Source organism: Oncorhynchus mykiss, chromosome 3, assembly GCF_013265735.2.
Source record: "Oncorhynchus mykiss isolate Arlee chromosome 3, USDA_OmykA_1.1, whole genome shotgun sequence".
NCBI classification, from domain to species: Eukaryota; Metazoa; Chordata; class Actinopteri; order Salmoniformes; family Salmonidae; genus Oncorhynchus; species Oncorhynchus mykiss.
Genome location: NC_048567.1, coordinates 12,901,262 through 12,919,901, shown reverse-complemented (window position 1 = coordinate 12,919,901; position 18,640 = coordinate 12,901,262). Strand labels below are relative to the sequence as shown.

At 40.8% G+C, this 18,640-nt stretch overlaps 1 protein-coding gene across 3 annotated transcripts; it reads right to left on the bottom strand.

Annotated features, from left to right (window-relative positions):
* Window positions 1-7,723: 7,723 nt before the first annotated feature.
* cxcr3.2 (chemokine (C-X-C motif) receptor 3, tandem duplicate 2) lies at window positions 7,724-11,775 on the bottom strand (the record flags this gene model as incomplete). Of its 3 annotated transcripts, NM_001171857.1 has the most annotated exon segments (6): window positions 7,732-7,848; window positions 8,217-8,226; window positions 9,396-9,406; window positions 10,269-10,274; window positions 10,277-10,897; window positions 11,666-11,737. In NM_001171857.1, coding segments are annotated over 5 exon segments (681 nt in total), but the record flags the coding sequence as incomplete, so codon positions are not given.
* Window positions 11,776-18,640: the final 6,865 nt, after the last annotated feature.

Sequence of the window (18,640 nt, the reverse complement as noted above, 5' to 3'; positions counted from 1 at the left end):
CCACATAGCTAAAATGTTAGTTTTGCAAATGCGTAACATATAATAGGATTTGCAATTGGTAACATATCATAAGAAATGGGTGATGGTCATCCACAAATTAATACATACCATACGAAACGTAACGTACAGTATCATCCGGCTGTGATTGGGAGTCCCATAGGGCGGCACACAATTGGCCCAGCATTGTCCGGGTTTGGCCGAGGTAGGCCGTCATTGTAAATAAGAATTTGTTCTTAAGTAACTTGCCTAGTTATATGGTTAAATAAAAATAAAATAAATACAATTCATAATAAATATAGTGCTTTGGTACATACAGAATAATATGAAATGCTCCAAGACCAGGTTGGCAAATATAGTGCTGGTATGAGCAGCTGTCGTTACTTCGAGGGAAACGTTTATCCACTTCTGTATTGGTAGGTGCCGCTGCCATACATATGAGCTCCAAGGTCCAAACATGAAGTGTTGGAGACAGTTCTAGTTTGCATGCATATCCTAGGCTTCAATCACAGTAGTTGTGCTACATCGGGGCCTGACAAAATTTGTCATTCTGAGAGATGAAATTTAGTTTGATATGCTACGTTTAGTATGGTCAGTGGCAATTGTAGATCTTGGTGGGGCAAAAAATATTTTTGGGGGGATGCATGCCAGAAATGCCTCTACACAACACTAAACAATACATACATTTCACTATAATGGTGACAAACCGTGCCCACAAACTGTTAGGGCCTACATAAAGCTGTCCCAACAGCAGAGTGCCAACAGCAGTTCCAACACCTTACCACTGCTACACCTGGCTATCAGTGAAGCCTTGTCTGGCAGCGAAACAGTTCACTCATTTACTGCCTTTAAAAAAAACAGCTGATATGGCTGACTTGCTTAAACAAATGTGGTTTTTATTGACAATTTAGATGTACAAACTATGGCATAAGGGGACGACAAGCGAATAAGAGACAATCTGTAATTCCGATTAAGACAATAATGAGCGAGCGACGACGGACGTAGTCAATATAACTATTTGTTTAGCACCTTTGAAATGTACAGAGACAGAATTCAGAACATGGGCCGTTCTTACAGTATTCTCCCTGTACAACAAGTCAGAACCGTAGGATAAATAAAGGGGGCATATAAACAGACAATGAAAGCTCTTACAATATTCAACGATTACATTTCTCGAAAACAGGTTATAGGCTACATGTGCTGCAAGTTAGAACAGTAGGCGAAATGAAGAGGTGAAAATATACCAAATGATTAGGGTGTAGCACATTGAATGCCGTTTGGATCTTTGTGTGTCAAAAAATATATAACACTATTTGACGCGTTAAATAAACTTTTAATTTGACACGTTAAATTACACAATTCTATTATAGAAAGATATGGGTGCTGAATATTAATGTGCAGGCCAAGTACCAGCACTACCATCAGTACCACTGTTAAAGCTGTACAAAAAAAGTTGCCAAACAAACACACACTGGGCCACGAACGATGTGTTTACAATAGCACATTGGTGAAAATAGACCAACGACTCATCGTTGAATTTGGAATTTCCAAATTGTTGTGTAATCTTTATGTCCAATGGCCGATGATTACTGCTACGTTTTATCTATAATTTATCTTAATAATTTATCTTCATATGACAAGTATTAAAAGGATTTGTCAGTAGATTGTTGACTTGATTCATGATGATGACTGCTAACTAAGACTTTGAAAGTAAGATGTTGACATGATCAGTCCAATCAAAGCTAATGTACATATAACGTGATTTGACATAATTAAAAAAAACTTTTTATTTGACCTTTATTTAACCAGGAATTTGGTTTATCTGTGGCCAATGACCTTGAGCCTTCTTGGAATGGCACTTGTAATATAACTCTATGGCAGGACCCAAAGGGCTGACATTTTGGATGTCCACCCTTACTAAGGACTTAAACTTGGTGATGACATACTGTCCCCATGAGTGACAGAACACTGAGCCAATCACGGCGCAATGCTCCTATTTTCTGCTGGCTCGCCCCACCACCACAGAAAGCACTGAGCTAGGCTGAAACACCTGCATTTTGGAGCTGTCTTATTCAAGAAAACAAAAAAGAGACCGTGTGTATGCAGCTTTATTAACTGAATGAAATATAGTTTTACATTGTTTGCAAACTGATATGAGACACGTATTAATACCAAAACAACATTCCAAACAGGCAAGAGAAATGTTCTGAGAAATTAAGGGTATTCCATGTGAGAAATTGCCAAGAAACTGAAGATTTCGTACAACGCTGTGTTCTACTCACAGAACAGCGCAAACTGGCCCTAACCAGAATAGAAAGAGGAGTGGGATACCCCGGTGCACAACTGAGCAAGAGGACAAGTACATTGAAGTGTCTAGTTTGAGAAACAGATGCCTCAACTAGTCCTCAACTGACAGCTTCATTAACTTGTACCCGCAAAACACCCGTCTCAAGGTCAACAGTGAAGAGGTGACTCCGGGATGTTGGCCTTCTAGGCAAAGTTTCAAAGAAAAAAACATATCTCAGACTGGCCAATAAAAATAAAAGATTAAGATGGGCAAAAGAACACAGACACTGGACAGAGGAAGATTGGAAAAAAAGTGTTAAGGATAGACGAATCTAAGATTGAGGTGTTCGGATCACAAAGAAGAACATACGTGAGAAGCAGAGAAAATGAAAAAGTGCTGGAGGAGTGCTTGACCACATCTGTCAATCATGGTGGAGGCAATGTGATGGTCTGGGGGTGCTTTGGTGGTGGTAAAGTGGGAGATTTGTACAGGGTAAAAGGGATCTTGAAGAAGGAAAGCTATCCCTCCATTTTGCAACGCCATACCATACCCTGTGGATGGCGCTTAATTGGAGCCAATTTCCTCCTACAACACGACAATGACCAAAAGCACTGCTCCAAACTATGCAATAACTATTTAGGGAAGAAGCAGTCAACTGGTATTCTCTTTTTAATGGACAGATACATTGGTTTAAGACTATACCACTCATCAAACATTATGACACCTACCTGTAGTGTGTTTTGTTTTCACTGCTTTTTCGATCTTTCAACCTCTCTTCTTCAGACCTTAGCGAGTGAACGACATACATTACATACATTCAGTATGAATGCAAATTTACTGCAAAGATAACCTGTTCTGTTTTACTATCCAGGTCTGTACCCAAACAATTTGAGCTTCTACTTCTAAAAATGAACCTTTCCAGAAACAAGTCTCTCACTGTTGCCGCTTGCTATAGACCACCTTCTGCCCCCAGCTGTGCCCTCAACACCATATGTGATTTGATTGCCCCCCCCATCTATCTTCTGAGCTCGTGCTGCTAGGTGACCTAAACTGGGACATGCTTAACACCCCGGCCATCCTACAATCTAAGCTTGATGCCCTCAATCTCACACAACTTATCAATGAACCTACCAGATGTAACCTCAAATCCGTAAACACGGGCACCCTCATAGATATCATCCTAACTAACTCACCCTCCAAATACACCTCTGCTATTTTCAGCCAAGATCTCAGCGATCACTGCCTCATTGCCTGCATCCGTAATGGGTCTGCCAGCAAACAACCTCCCCTCATCACTGTCAAACGCTCCCTAAAACACTTCAGCTAGCAGGCCTTTCTAATCGACCTGGCCGGGGTATCCTGGAACGACATTGACCTCATCCCGACAGTAGAGGATGCCTGGTTATTCTTTAAAAGTGCCTTCCTCACCATCTTAAATAGGCATGCCCCATTCAAAAAATGTAGAACCAGGAATAGATGTAGCCCTTGGTTCACTCCAGACCTGTCTGCCCTTGACCATCCTACCGATCCTTGACTTCAGCGATGTCATCTATAAAATAGCCTCCAACACTCTACTCAGCAAACTGGATGCAGTCAATCACAGTGCCATCCATTTTGTCACCAAAGCCCCATATACTACCCACCACTGCGACCTGTATGCTCTCGTTGGCTGGCCCTCGCTTTCATACTTGTCACCAAACCCACTAGCTACAGGTTATCTTCAAGTCTCTGCTAGGTAAAGCCCCGCCCTATCTCAGCTCGCTGGTCACCATAGCAGCACCCACTCCAGCAGGTATATCTCACTGGTCACCCCCAAAGCCAATTCCTACTTTGGTCGCCTTTCCTTCCAGTTCTCTGCTGCCACTGACTGGAACGAACTGCAAAAATCACTGAAGCTGGAGATTCCCATCTCCCTCACTAGCTTTAAAAACCTGCTGTCAGAGCAGCTCACAGATCACTGCACCTGTTCATAGCCCATCTGTATACAGCCCATCTATCTACCTCATTCCCATACTGTATTTGTTTATTTAGCTCCTTTTGCACCACAGTATCTCTACTTCCACATCCATCTTTTGCACATCTACCATTCCAGTTTTTAATTGCCATATTGTAATTACTTCGCCACCATGGCCTATTTATTGCCTTAACTCCCTTATTTGACCTTATTTGCACTCACTGTATGTAGACTTTTTGTTTTCTCTTTTTTCTACTGTATTATTGACTGTATGTTTTGTTCATTCCGTGTGTAACTCTGTGTTGTTGTATGTTTCGAACTGCTGTGCTTTATCTTGGCCAGGTCGCAGTTGCAAATGAGAACTTGTTCTCAACTAGCTTACCTGGTTAAATAAAGGTGAAATAAAAATAACAAAAATAAAAAATGAAGATATATTCAGGTCAGTCTGGCGACAGTAAAACAAGTGATTTTAAGGAAGTTTTCATAATGTTCAAGACTTACGACATGGGAAAGTTCTGCAGGAGAACTAGGCACCACCATCGCCTAATTTGCTGCATGTTTACCTTTGAAAAAGATAATCACACAATTGGATGGGTATCACATAAAACATTATATCCACTAGTGATGAGAATTTCATACATACTTCAGTAAAATCACACTGTGCTTCCATTGCAACGTACAGAGTGTACTGTAAGTTAAGAAAGAGTAGGTTGTTAAGTTTGATAGTTATAACAACAATAATGATAATAGTAAATAATAATACCCCCCCCCCCCCCCCCCCCCCCCAGGAATATATTTCAGGAAGTAGAAGACATCCCCCCCCCCCCAAGAAGTCACAGCATGTCACATCAGCATCCAGCTCTGCAGGAGTTTGATACATGAATAGTGTAAGTAGTGTAAAAACTGTAAGAAATAGGTCCCAAAAAGTGTCAAGAATAATAAAGAAGAAAAAGTATGAGCAATAACAGTAGTGTGCTTTGCATGCTGCAAGCACAGAAATAATAATAACCTGTTATATGTTATAACAGAAAATAGGACTAATATAATATACTGAATAGCATCTTACCATCAAAACAAACACCCCACAGTTGTTTGAGAAACCTTGCTTTGGTAGGCCCTGTGGTGTGAACAAGGTACACTTTTCAATACAGGAATGACAATCAAATGGTACAGTTCAGTGGAATAATTTAATGGAATATCTAACCTGAACATCCACACCAAAAGTCCTCCAATGTCCAGGGGACAAGATCAGAGCAATGTTTCTGTGAACACCGTGTACGTGAAAGTAAAGAAAAAGTACAATTCAACAGCTTTTAATACTCCAGCATGCATAACAGTTTTGAACACAGTTGGAACTGAAGTAGCCCAAGTATTTTTCACAACATGGGTGATGCTGGATCAGAAAATGTATTTTCGACTGCAAACACACAATTTCTCACATCAATGCACTCACATGCCAAAACTCTTTCCTTGGACACTGTTTCAAAGCAATGTGTATGCTTTCTTCGTCAATGTGTTTGAAGTTTTTCTTATTTAACTTCAGTTTGCAGTGTGGACAAGTTACAACGACTTTTCTTGACTTACTATGTATTTTGGGATCAGGTGATTTCATTATTGTATATAGGCTGTGTAGACTCGCTATGTGTAACTTACAGGCTGACTACAACGCTCGCGTTGCAAAACACATTTACATATCTATATTATTTCATTATTACACCCACACTTCTTGCGCGCGCCAACGAGCATCTGCGTTGCCAAGGGATAAGTTCTATTTGTGAAGCAGATTGCGCTGCAAGTCCTGCCTCTCCCATCTCCTCATTGGTTATACCCACATGCTACTGAAATACGAATGTAGTCAGTGGCGGTAATGCACCTAATTTATGAAAGTTGCCAATCTCAATATAAAGTCAAGAGAAGAAAAAGCCTAGAAGGAGGAGAGATGACTAGAAACGATTCGGTTGACCGTTTTATGTGTGGATTAATTGTCGGAGTAGAGGACCTTGTGCATTTCAGGTAAAATAACAACTCAATGTTTATATCCCAGGACAAATTAGTTAACAACACCACGCTAGCTAAATAGGACAAATTAGCTAGCAAGTGCAAGCTAGCTAGCTAAATTGCCATAAATGTTTAATGCTTTTCGACCTGTCCCCAAATTAATGTATCTGATTCAGAGTTTGTTTTGATATTTTAATCTGCGTGTCGTGATCGCGTTTGGTGGGGGGACAAAATAAATGTATGCACGATGGAGCACGATGGCGTACTCGTAAACCTAGGCTTACTGCTCATGTAGGCAAATCTGTCCAAATAAGATTCCCTCATTGTGAGCAATTATTAATTAATTTGGGGGGGCCTAGTAGTCTAGTGGTTAGAGTGTTGCAAGTTCAAACCCCTGAGCTGACAATGTACAACTGTACCACTGTTCCTAGGCTGTCATTGAAAATAAGAATTTGTTCTTCACTGACTTGCCTAGTTAAATAAAGGTAAATAAAATAAAAGGTGCTAATTAACGCTATGCTAATATCAGTGTAGTAGTTGGCCATATTAAAAATATACCACTGCACTGGTATACAAGAATATTACTAAGTACATTATGCATAATTACAATCTCACTTACTTCCACGATTTATAATTTTATCCATGTTGATTAGGTTCGATTAAGATTCGCTTTCGTTGACGTTGATACCGACGTTTACCTCAACTTGGGTGACCTTGACAGAGAGGGGAAGGTTTCAGGTTAAATGCGTTTGACTCCGTCCACATTGAGCCGGGCCCTGAACTGCAAACTGCAGTCAGGGGCTTCTCATTCATGCAGCAAGAGCTCTGATAGGTTGGAGGACGTCCTCTGTTAGTTGTCATGATTACTGTGTAAGTCTATGGAAGACAGAAGCTAGCTGTCCTCTGGCTACACGATGGTGCTACCCTACAGAGTGGTGTTGAGGATACTGTAGACCTTCATTGCAAAACATTGTTTTAATAAATTATTTGGTGACGTGAATATATTTAGTATAGTTTTATCTGTATAATATATTTATATATATTTATATATATATATATATATATTTATATATTTATATATATATATTTATCTGTTTTATCTGTAGTTTTATTTGTATGAAATTCCCTGAGGAGGATGGTCCTCCCCTTTCTCCTCTGAGGAGCCTCCACTGGTACCCATACCAAACATAACATGGAGTGTCTCGGATTTACATACAGAATAAATCAAAATGCTCTGAGACGAGGTTGAATGGCCTGGGAATTTGTTTTCACCTGCCAGGTTGTTTCAAAGTAGAGATAAAGTATCCTACAGATTAAGAGAATAAGGAAAGGAATAAATCATACATTTTTTATACATTGTTCACCAGATGGCGAGATTAGCCTTTTTTTGTAAGTGCTTATTGAATGTTTCCTGATACTGGCTACATTAATGCAGATAAATTAACCTTGAAATGTTGTATAGCCAAAAATATCTAGAGACGTAACAAGATATTTGCATATCATTTATTTATTGATATATCAAAAGTACATTTCCCCCAATGTTTTATTCTACTTCCTAAGATTTCTACAACACAGAAATACATGTATACAATCCTATGTACATATGTGTTGTGCTGACTGATGTATAACAATCTCATCTAAAGAAGTGAATTAGAAAATGTTGAATAACAGTCTGGTACCAAAGGACACGTGGACATTTGCCATAAGTAAAGCTGCATGTCTGTCATGACTTACTTAACACCTTTGTTTCCCCTCTAAAACAAGTGAAAAAATGAAGCAATCAAACAAAGAAAAAACTATTGCTGCAGGATTTGAAAGGTATCAGTGTTTGCTGCCTTCAAAAACACAAGGCAACATATGAGTAACACATATAGTGATGACTTGGCCCTTTTGAGGAAGTAGGTTTCATACATTTAAAAATATATATTTTGCAAGAAATTATCCAGTTCCTTGAAATTATAGTCATCAACTTATCAGGAAACCAAACAGCTTGAGAAATTGTTCACTGCTCACCTTCATATTATGCAGTCTTTGCTGCTCACACTAGAGGCAGATGGGGTTAACATGGTCACACCACTAGAGGCAGATGGGATAACATGGTCACACGAGAGGCAGATGGGGTTTTAACTTGGAAGGCTATACGATTGGATGGACAGTAGAATTTCATTAACCAAAATTACAAGAAGAGAGTGAAAATAGGCTACTATATGAAAAATGTCCTCCCTGAGAATGTGTTGTCTTTAAAAGCACCATAATTTTGACCTATTACAGTAGGAGCAGGGCCACTATCAGGAAGCACCAGAGGAACGAATCACAACAAAATAACATACATTTTTTCCTCACTTTGACACAATGTGCACATCTGTATTTCTTTCCCATTTTGTCATTTTCACAATAAACAATTTGTGTTTCCTCTTTTCAGCAACAGTTCAATATTACCTGTCCCCCTTTTGACTTGTATTCTCTCTTCCTCTCTCTTTTTCTGTCAGTCTCCACATCCCCCGCTCCCTCTCTCTCTTTCTCCCTCTCTCCAGGCTCTCACCTGGGCCGGGATGCACAGACCTTTCACGGTCCTCACTAGTTACCAGAGCCACAAAGTCATAATTATGGCTAGACTCCTGCCTATTTCTACAATTTCTCTTCTTCAAATCTGATTTTAAACCTAACCTTACCCCTAACCACACTGCTAACCTTATGCCTAACCCTAACCTTAAATTAAGACCAAAAAGCTAATATTTGTTTTCATGAATTTTTACATTATAGCCAATTTGGACTTTGTGCCTGTGGTAACTAGTGACAACCACCTTTAAAAAAATGATATCTCTAAATGTATAACATACTACCTAAAAAAACAAAAACATAAACCTATATATTTAAAGTGCCTCCTAAACATGACTGACATCGGGTAAAGAGGATAGGCTATCAGCTGATCATTGTGTTGATGATTGATGTAAATCTGATAGTTAACTAGCATTTTTTGTGATTCTCTTCAATGCTCTTAAATCATAACTTCATAATATACTATAATATTCATACTCTTCTAACTCATGCTATAGTAAGTATATGGTTGGTTGGCTGGTGGCTTGTGTGGATATTTTAGTATATGGTGGTTAGCTAAAGTCTAGACTACCTGTGTTGCTGCTGCCCTGACACACATGTGCAACACCTGACTGATGAAGGGATTGAGATGGGTCAGAGGGTTGTAGAGCCTGAATGCAGCTGCTCCTCTCTATGTCTTCTGCCTCTCTGCTGCTCGAAGGCTATGTAGGCCAAACCAAATATTGATGATGATGTAGATCAAATGTTATGCTGCTGTGGCAGTACTGTTGATATTTAAACTAGGTAGCTTGCTACACAGACTCGACCGGTGACTGCATTTCAAGCCATGCATGTTTGGATACCAGGCACACGCAAGCTCTGTACAGGGCAGACCAATGGGATGGGGGGTTGGGGGTGGTGAACTTGACGACTTTACGATGACTTGTGGGTTCAGAACAACAACAAAAAGGTGCTCGGGCACAGGTAGACCCCTATCTGTGCACGTGGCTGGCTCACGCCATGATAGAGTGGGTGTTCTCACTCTCTGCTGAGCTGAAGGACCTAGTGGGCCTCCGTGTTTTCCTCTGTCCTCCCCATTCCTTCATCCCTGGATAGAACCTCTGTCCCAGCAGCCCCTTACACATTCTGGTCAGCTCCCTCCTAAACTTCACCCCCACAAAGCAGTACAGCAGCGGGTTCAGGGCACAGTGTGACAGGCCCATGCTCTCAGACACCAGGATCCCGATGTCCACCGTGCGGCCAAACTGGCAGCCTCCACTAATCACGCCCAGCTTCTTCAGGCTTTCGGCCAATTGGAAGGAGTTGTAGGGTGCCCAGCAGAGCACAAACATGGACACCAGGGAGACGATGAGGTGAAGGGACTTCCTCTTCTGGCGGCGCGAGGCGTTGCAAAGGGAGCGGAAGATACGGATGTAGCAGTAGAGCATGACCAGCAGGGGCAGCCCAAAACCCAGCACCAAGTTGACTAGTGGCATCCCCACCTGCCACTGCACTGAGCTGTGGGGGAACACCGTCTGGCACACCAGCAGGCCCTGATGATCCCCCGAGCGCCCCACTTCCACCTTCACCACTTGTCTAAAGGTGATGTCCACCCCACTCAGGCCCAAGCACACTGTCCAGATCAGGGTGCAGGCAATCTGTGCATGGCAGGTGTTGCGTTTCCAGCCGGTGCTGATGGCGTGGACAATGGCCAGGTAGCGGTCGAAGCTGATGCAGGCCAGGAACAAGATGCCGCTGTAGCGGTTCAGAGAGAACAGGGCTCCGGAAATCTTGCAGGCGGCCATGCCGAACACCCACTGGTGGGCCCACTGGACGGCGAACAGGGGCAACGTGAGGGCCAGCAGGAGGTCGGACACGGCCAGGTGGAGCAGGAAGGTGTCGGTGAGGGAGAAGGAGCAGGTCCCACCTGTCTGAGAGGTGCGGTAGCGCATCAGCACACACAGCACCAGGATGTTACCCACCAGCGCCAGCACAAACACCAGGCTGTAGACCACAGGGGAGTAGCTCCGGGTGAAGTCCATGATGCCATCCAGGTTGCAGGGCACGCCACTGGATTGGCTACTGCCTGTTTCTGGTGAAAAGCTGTAGTTGTCATCATAAATCTGGAGACATAGGAGGGGAAAAGAGAGTGAGAGGAAGGAAAATTAGCTAACTACAACAATGTTCTGGGTCCGTATGCATAAAGCATTCCGCCCTGCCCATATAATATTTTTCATTATGATCTAAAAGGTCAAACTGATCCTAGATCAGCACTGCTACTCCGAGACCCTTTATGGATACAGGCCCTGGATTCTCCTCATAGGACAGAATGCATTTGTATCTCTGACTAAACTTAAGATGATGCAGTGCTAAATTCATACAGATGTGTGTACCTGTTACAGATCTTAATTTGACCTATATAGTCACAGCTAAATAGTCCTGAAGCGACCTGATATGAGCATTTAGTCCATAATGGTGCTTGATCAGTGGTTAGGCTATTAGCTGGACAAAAGTAGTCTACATGAAAAGTAATGTTAATATAACCGTGAGTTATTGTACGTTTTCAGTGAATTTATGTCAATTCCAAAGTTTATCTGCATTTCCTGTGGTGCAGGAAAATTCTTAGCAACAAAAGCATGATCAAATTAAGGTCCTACACTAGTAGCTTCTATGATATTCATGTACAGATTGTTATTCATTGTCATATATTTTTTTATTCTGTTATTTTCTTGACTAACCATGTTGTTGTAAAATATAATTTCTTATTTGACTTATTTGGCTTATACTTTTTTTTGTCTGCTAGTTCCAATTATTTATTGCACCATCTATTGCTCTTGAAGTCATAAAGAACTACATTTATTAGTATGTTGCATAACAACACCGTTACTCACATAGTAATTTGTGGTTGCCTTGACGTGATCCATTGTTACCAACGAAACAGCGGAACACCTGAAACACCTTCAGACTCAGGACACTCTTCTCGTATTCTCACCCGCGTTCCTCTCTTCTTTTGCCACTCTGAACCAACTAAAAAGGAGAAGTTAGCAATTCAGGAACCGAATCCTCTCATATTTTAGCCCAAGCACATCTATTCAAAGACAGCTGTTGGGAACCGGTGACTGTGTCCAATGGGGATTGTGACATATCGAAGAGACAGTGCATAACTAGAAAAACATTTCTCTGTCTATCTCTAGCTGTTATTCCTGGCTTATATTAGTAATATGTAGTACATTGCACATGTACAGTACATACAGTGCATACGGAAAGTATTCAGACCCCGTAACTTTTTAAACATTTTGTTAAGTTACAGCCTTGTTCTAAAGCAGTCTACACACAACAACCCATAATGACAAAGCAAAACAGGTTTTTAGAAATGTTTGCAAATGTATCCAAAATAACAAATAGAAATACCTTATTTGCATAAGTATTCAGACCCTTTTCTATGAGATCATCCTTGAGATGTTTCTACAACTTGATTGGAGTCCACCTGTGGTAAATTCAATTGATTGGACATGATTTGGAATGGCACACACCTATCTATATAAGGTCCCACAGTTGACAGTGCATGTCAGAACAAAAACCAAACCATGAGGTTGAAGGAATTGTCCTTAGAGCTCGGAGACAGGATCGTATCGAGGCACAGATCTGGGGAAGGGTACCAAAACATTTCTGCAGCATTGAAGGTCCCCAAGAACACAGTGGCCTCCACCAAACTTCTTCCACCTAGACTCTTCCTAGAGCTGGCCGATCAGGCCAAACTGAGAAATTGGGGGAGAAGGGCCTTGGTCAGGGAGGTGGCCAAGAACCCGAAGGTCACTCTGACAAAGCTCCAGAGTTGCTCTATGGAGATGGGAGAACCTTCCAGAAGGACAACCATCTCTGCAGCACTCCACCAATCAGGCCTTTATGGTAGTGGCCAGACGGAAGCCACTCTTAAGTAAAAGGTACATGACAGCCCGCTTGCAGTTTGCCAAATGGCATCTAAAGGAATCAGACCATGAGAAAGAAGATTATCTGGTCTGATGAAACCAAGATTGAACTCTTTGGCCTGAATACCATGTGTCACGTTCTGGAGGATACCTGTCACCATCCCTACGGTAAAGCATGGTGGTGGCAGATTCATGCTGTGGGGATATTTTTCAGCGGCATGAACTGGGAGACTAGTCAGGATCGAGCGAAAGATGAATCAAGTAAAGTACAAGGAGATCCTTGATGAAAACCTGGTCCAGCGCTCTCAGGACCACAGACTGGGGCGAAGGTTCACCTTCCAACAGGACAATGACCCTAAGCAAATAGCCAAGACAATGCAGGAGTGGCTTTAGGACAAGACTCTGAATTTCCTTGAGTGCCCCAGCCAGAGCCCAGACTTAAACCCGATCGAACATCTCTGGAGAGACCTGAAAATAGTTGTGCAGCGACGCTCCCTATCCAACCTGACAGAGGCTGTAATCACAGCCAAAGGTGCTTCTACAAAGTACTGAGTAAAGGGTCTGAATCCTTATGTGAAGGTGAGATATATATATATATATATACACACAGTGCCTTGCGAAAGTATTCGGCCCCCTTGAACTTTGCGACCTTTTGCCACATTTCAGGCTTCAAACATAAAGATATAAAACTGTATTTTTTGGTGAAGAATCAACAACAAGTGGGACACAATCATGAAGTGGAACGACATTTATTGGATATTTCAAACTTTTTTAACAAATCAAAAACTGAAAAATTGGGCGTGCAAAATTATTCAGCCCCTTTACTTTCAGTGCAGCAAACTCTCTCCAGAAGTTCAGTGAGGATCTCTGAATGATCCAATGTTGACCTAAATGACTAATGATGATAAATACAATCCACCTGTGTGTAATCAAGTCTCCGTATAAATGCACCTGCACTGTGATAGTCTCAGAGGTCCGTTAAAAGCGCAGAGAGCATCATGAAGAACAAGGAACATACCACGCAGGTCCGAGATACTGTTGTGAAGAAGTTTAAAGCCGGATTTGGATACAAAAAGATTTCCCAAGCTTTAAACATCCCAAGGAGCACTGTGCAAGCGATAATATTGAAATGGAAGGAGTATCAGACCACTGCAAATCTACCAAGACCTGGCCGTCCCTCTAAACATTCAGCTCATACAAGGAGAAGACTGATCAGAGATGCAGCCAAGAGGCCCATGATCACTCTGGATGAACTGCAGAGATCTACAGCTGAGGTGGGAGACTCTGTCCATAGGACAACAATCAGTCGTATAATGCACAAATCTGGCCTTTATGGAAGAGTGGCAAGAAGAAAGCCATTTCTTAAAGATATCCATAAAAAGTGTCGTTTAAAGTTTGCCACAAGCCACCTGGGAGACACACCAAACATGTGGAAGAAGGTGCTCTGGTCAGATGAAACCAAAATTGAACTTTTTGGCAACAATGCAAAACGTTATGTTTGGCGTAAAAGCAACACAGCTGAACACACCATCCCCACTGTCAAACATGGTGGTGGCAGCATCATGGTTTGGGCCTGCTTGTCTTCAGCAGGGACAGGGAAGATGGGAAGATGGATGGAGCCAAATACAGGACCATTCTGGAAGAAAACCTGATGGAGTCTGCAAAAGACCTGAGACTGGGACGGAGATTTGTCTTCCAACAAGACAATGATCCAAAACATAAAGCAAAATCTACAATGGAATGGTTCAAAAATAAACATATCCAGGTGTTAGAATGGCCAAGTCAAAGTCCAGACCTGAATCCAATCGAGAATCTGTGGAAAGAACTGAAAACTGCTGTTCACAAATGCTCTCCATCCAACCTCACTGAGCTCGAGCTGTTTTGCAAGGAGGAATGGGAAAAAATGTCAGTCTCTTGATGTGCAAAACTGATAGAGACATACCCCAAGCGACTTACAGCTGTAATCGCAGCAAAAGGTGGCGCTACAAAGTATTAACTTAAGGGGGCTGAATCATTTTGCACGCCCAATTTTTCAGTTTTTGATTTGTTAAAAAAGTTTGAAATATCCAATAAATGTCGTTCCACTTCATGATTGTGTCCCACTTGTTGATTCTTCACCAAAAAATACAGTTTTATATCTTTATGTTTGAAGCCTGAAATGTGGCAAAAGGTCGCAAAGTTCAAGGGGGCCGAATACTTTCGCAAGGCACTGTATATATGTATGTATGTATGTATATATATATATGTATATATATATATATATATATATATATATATATATATATATATATATATATATATATATATATATATATATATATATATATATATATGTATATGTATATGTATATATATATATATATATATATATACACACACATACACACACAGTGGGGCAAAAAAGTATTTAGTCAGCCACCAATTGTGCAAGTTCTCCCACTTAAAAAGATGAGGCCTGTAATTTTCATCATAGGTACACTTCAACTATGACAGACAAAATGAGAAAAAAATATCCAGAAAAATACATTGTAGGATTTTTTATGAATTTATTTGCAAATTATGGTGGAAAATAAGTATTTTCCACACTTTATTTATTGATTTATTTTACCACTGCTGGGGTATCAAAATAGCATGTCACCATGTGTAACAACAACCTCTAACTAAGGGTAACGATCTCAATCCACATAGATACTTCTTGTGCAATTCAGTTTATTCAGATGTGGATGGATGTCATGGGTGTTCAAGTAAATGACGTTAGGTGGTGGAGCTGTCAGGTCTTCTTTATTCACTTGCCTAAAGAATAAAGACGCTACAAGGTTTTTACTCTGGGTTGTGAGGTCAATATTACAAAGGTATGTAGAGGCACTAAACAGGAGCACAAATGGAAGAAGCAAAAGTCTGAAAATACCTGCAATACCTTTGCTCTTAATCTTAATAAAACTCATTACATAGCATACACAACATTAGAACTTGTTCAAAGACGAGGCTGAATTTGTGCAGAGACAAGGCTGTATTTGTGCAGAGACAAGGCTGAATTTGTGCAGAGACAAGGCTGAATTTGTGCAGAGACACAGCTGAATTTGAGGGACATTACAGCATGTTTAGGTTGTTACTGTTTGGAGTGGTGGCTATTATTGTGCAACTTCGTAGCTGCTGTTTCCTTCCTCTACACTCTGACTCACAGGGCTGTATGAGAGGTGTGATGTTAGTCAATGGAAAAAAGCAACAGATTGTTGGGCATTGAGAGTAAGATCATGTACAAAGTATGTTTTGGTAAACTATTCAAGGTATATGGGGAAATAACTTTCTTATTATATTAATGGGTAATTCGTTGGTGTTATTAGTCATAAGTAAAGTTTTTAAAGGGGATTATGCAAATCTTGTTTGAAAATCTTTAAAGCTCTCAGACTGGGCGTTTCTTTTCTATCCAATTGAGGGAAACCTTTTCACTTGATCTTATAGTGTATCAACATATACTACTATTTGTTTAAGGAAACCAACCAGAAAGCAACTACATTGCACACACACGACTAAGATTTCACAATTTCATGGAGAAAGACGAAAAAGTCACTGCAAACTTCCAGTCAAATGCACAATTCCAGTCAATTCCAGTCAGTTGACCTTTATCAGAGCATAACTCCACAAACAGTAGTGAGACAGATAAGGCCACACAGAGAGCCTTTTAGCGAAAATATATTTAGAATGAGTCAGAGGGAGTATGAAAGAGGCCACCGCATGCTCCTGCTCTAATTGGTTTCAGTGACGAGCGACAAAAACTCACCTCAGAAAAGCCCTCACAGACGTTGCACAGCTGAGTTCTCAAGGATCATCCTATTGAAAGGGTAGTGTTATACAAATATTCATACACATAGCTCATATAAACAAAGACATTCCGTCACAAGAACACATACACCCAGCCACAAGACTGACCCCCTCTATTGGTCGGATGCTCAGGATAAGGCTCTGCTGTGCACCGATGGGGCTTCTGCTCTGGCTAGAGCAAGGCCCGCCTCCAACCCTCCGACCAGTCAAGAAGACCGAAACGACAAGACTCCACCTACTTTATTCTATGTATAAAAATGAATGTAACCGTTGTATAAGGCCTCTTTTTCACCTGACTCCTTGCCGAGTTATGTGAACTAGGTCCGTGCACGTAAAACTGCGGGACAAGATATCTTTGACTCATTAAAACTGTCTTTTGTTACAACTGAAATCCACTCTGTCCAGCGTCCGTGATTGGGTCTCAACTCTCCAGTATTTAAACACTAACAGTAGTACTATGAGCTGTGCACAGAGCTATGCACAGACCTTTCAGGGGGAAAGTGCTCAAAATGAAAAAAAGGGCACTCCCCCCTTATTTCAAAGAAAATCTACTTAAATTTGTATTTTTAGAATAGAACTGTTTATTTCTGCAACAACACCCTCACTTACAATCACTAATCGTAAGCAAGCTAGTTACAGTTATGGCAGAGGGAAGATATTTCGGGTGGGGGTGTAGAATCTTTTCTCCCCACACTGCTGACGACTATTTTTGTCTGCTCATATAGGAGTAATAAAGGCCCAGTGTACTAATTTGGTGCGATTAAAAAAATGATATATATTATTCTGATTAATCAAGGGGTGCTGTAGCCTCTACTTCCAGCTGCTATGGTTACAGTGCCTCTCAAAGACACAATTGACATCAGGAAAAGAGGGTAGGCTATAAGCTGGTCATTGATGTTAATGATTGATTTGAATCTGCTAATTAGCTAGCTCAATATTTTTTTACTGATTGTGATTTATCTTCAATGCTCACTAAAGTCATACTATAGCCTAATACTCATAATCTTCTAACTCATGGTATATGGCTGGCTGGCTAGTGGCTTGTGTGGATATTTTAGTAAATGGTGGTTAGCATCATACAGCATCATATGACTCAAAACGCAGCATCATATGATGCAAAACACAGCATCATATGATGCAAAACACAGCATCATATGACTCAAAACGCAGCATCATATGATGCAAAACACAGCATCATATGATGCAAAACACAGCATTATATGACTCAAAACGCAGCATCATATGATGCAAAACGCAGCATCATATGACGCAAAACACAGCATCATATGATGCAAAACACAGCATCATATGATGCAAAACACAGCATCATATGACTCAAAACGCAGCATCATATGATGCAAAACACAGCATCATATGACTCAAAACGCAGCATCATGTGACGCAAACCGCAGCATCAGATGGCGCAAAACGCAGCATCATATGACGCAAAACGCAGCATCAGATGGCGCTAAACGCAGCATCTTTTGACACAAAACGCAGCATCATATGACTCAAAACGCAGCATCATATGACTCAAAACGCAGCATCAGATGATGCTAAATGCATCATGCGGGGATGATTTCTTTATTATTAACTCTAAGCAATACTTTAATTTATTTAATTTGTTCAGCCTAAATACAACATTTATAAGCATGTTGTTGGTGTGTTGTTGAAATGTTGAGCGCTCCTGCCAGCCTCTAGCATGTCACAAATTATTCTCAATTGATTTCTTAAAGGGCAGCTATAGCCTTAAAATAATAGTAACATCGCCTAAATAATTCATTTTTGTTCCTTCTTAGACTACCTGGCTTGCTCCTGACTGATTTAGAGTTAGTATGTTGTTTAATATTCTGTTGAAATGTTGAATGTCAATTGAAAGTGACAGAATCACACTACTTCCCAACCAAAGTAAATTGGTTCTCTCCTCGGCTATAGGCTATAGAGCAGCCTCTGAATGTCATAGAGACAAACCAAAGATATCCTAAAGATATCCTACAGTCACGTCTTTCCCCAGCGTTTTACAGCTTGTTTCTAGCATAACTCATTGCAGACTAAAGTTTCATTATAAAATGTTGTAATATAATCAGGTCCATTTAATTATATTCAAAACTTAAG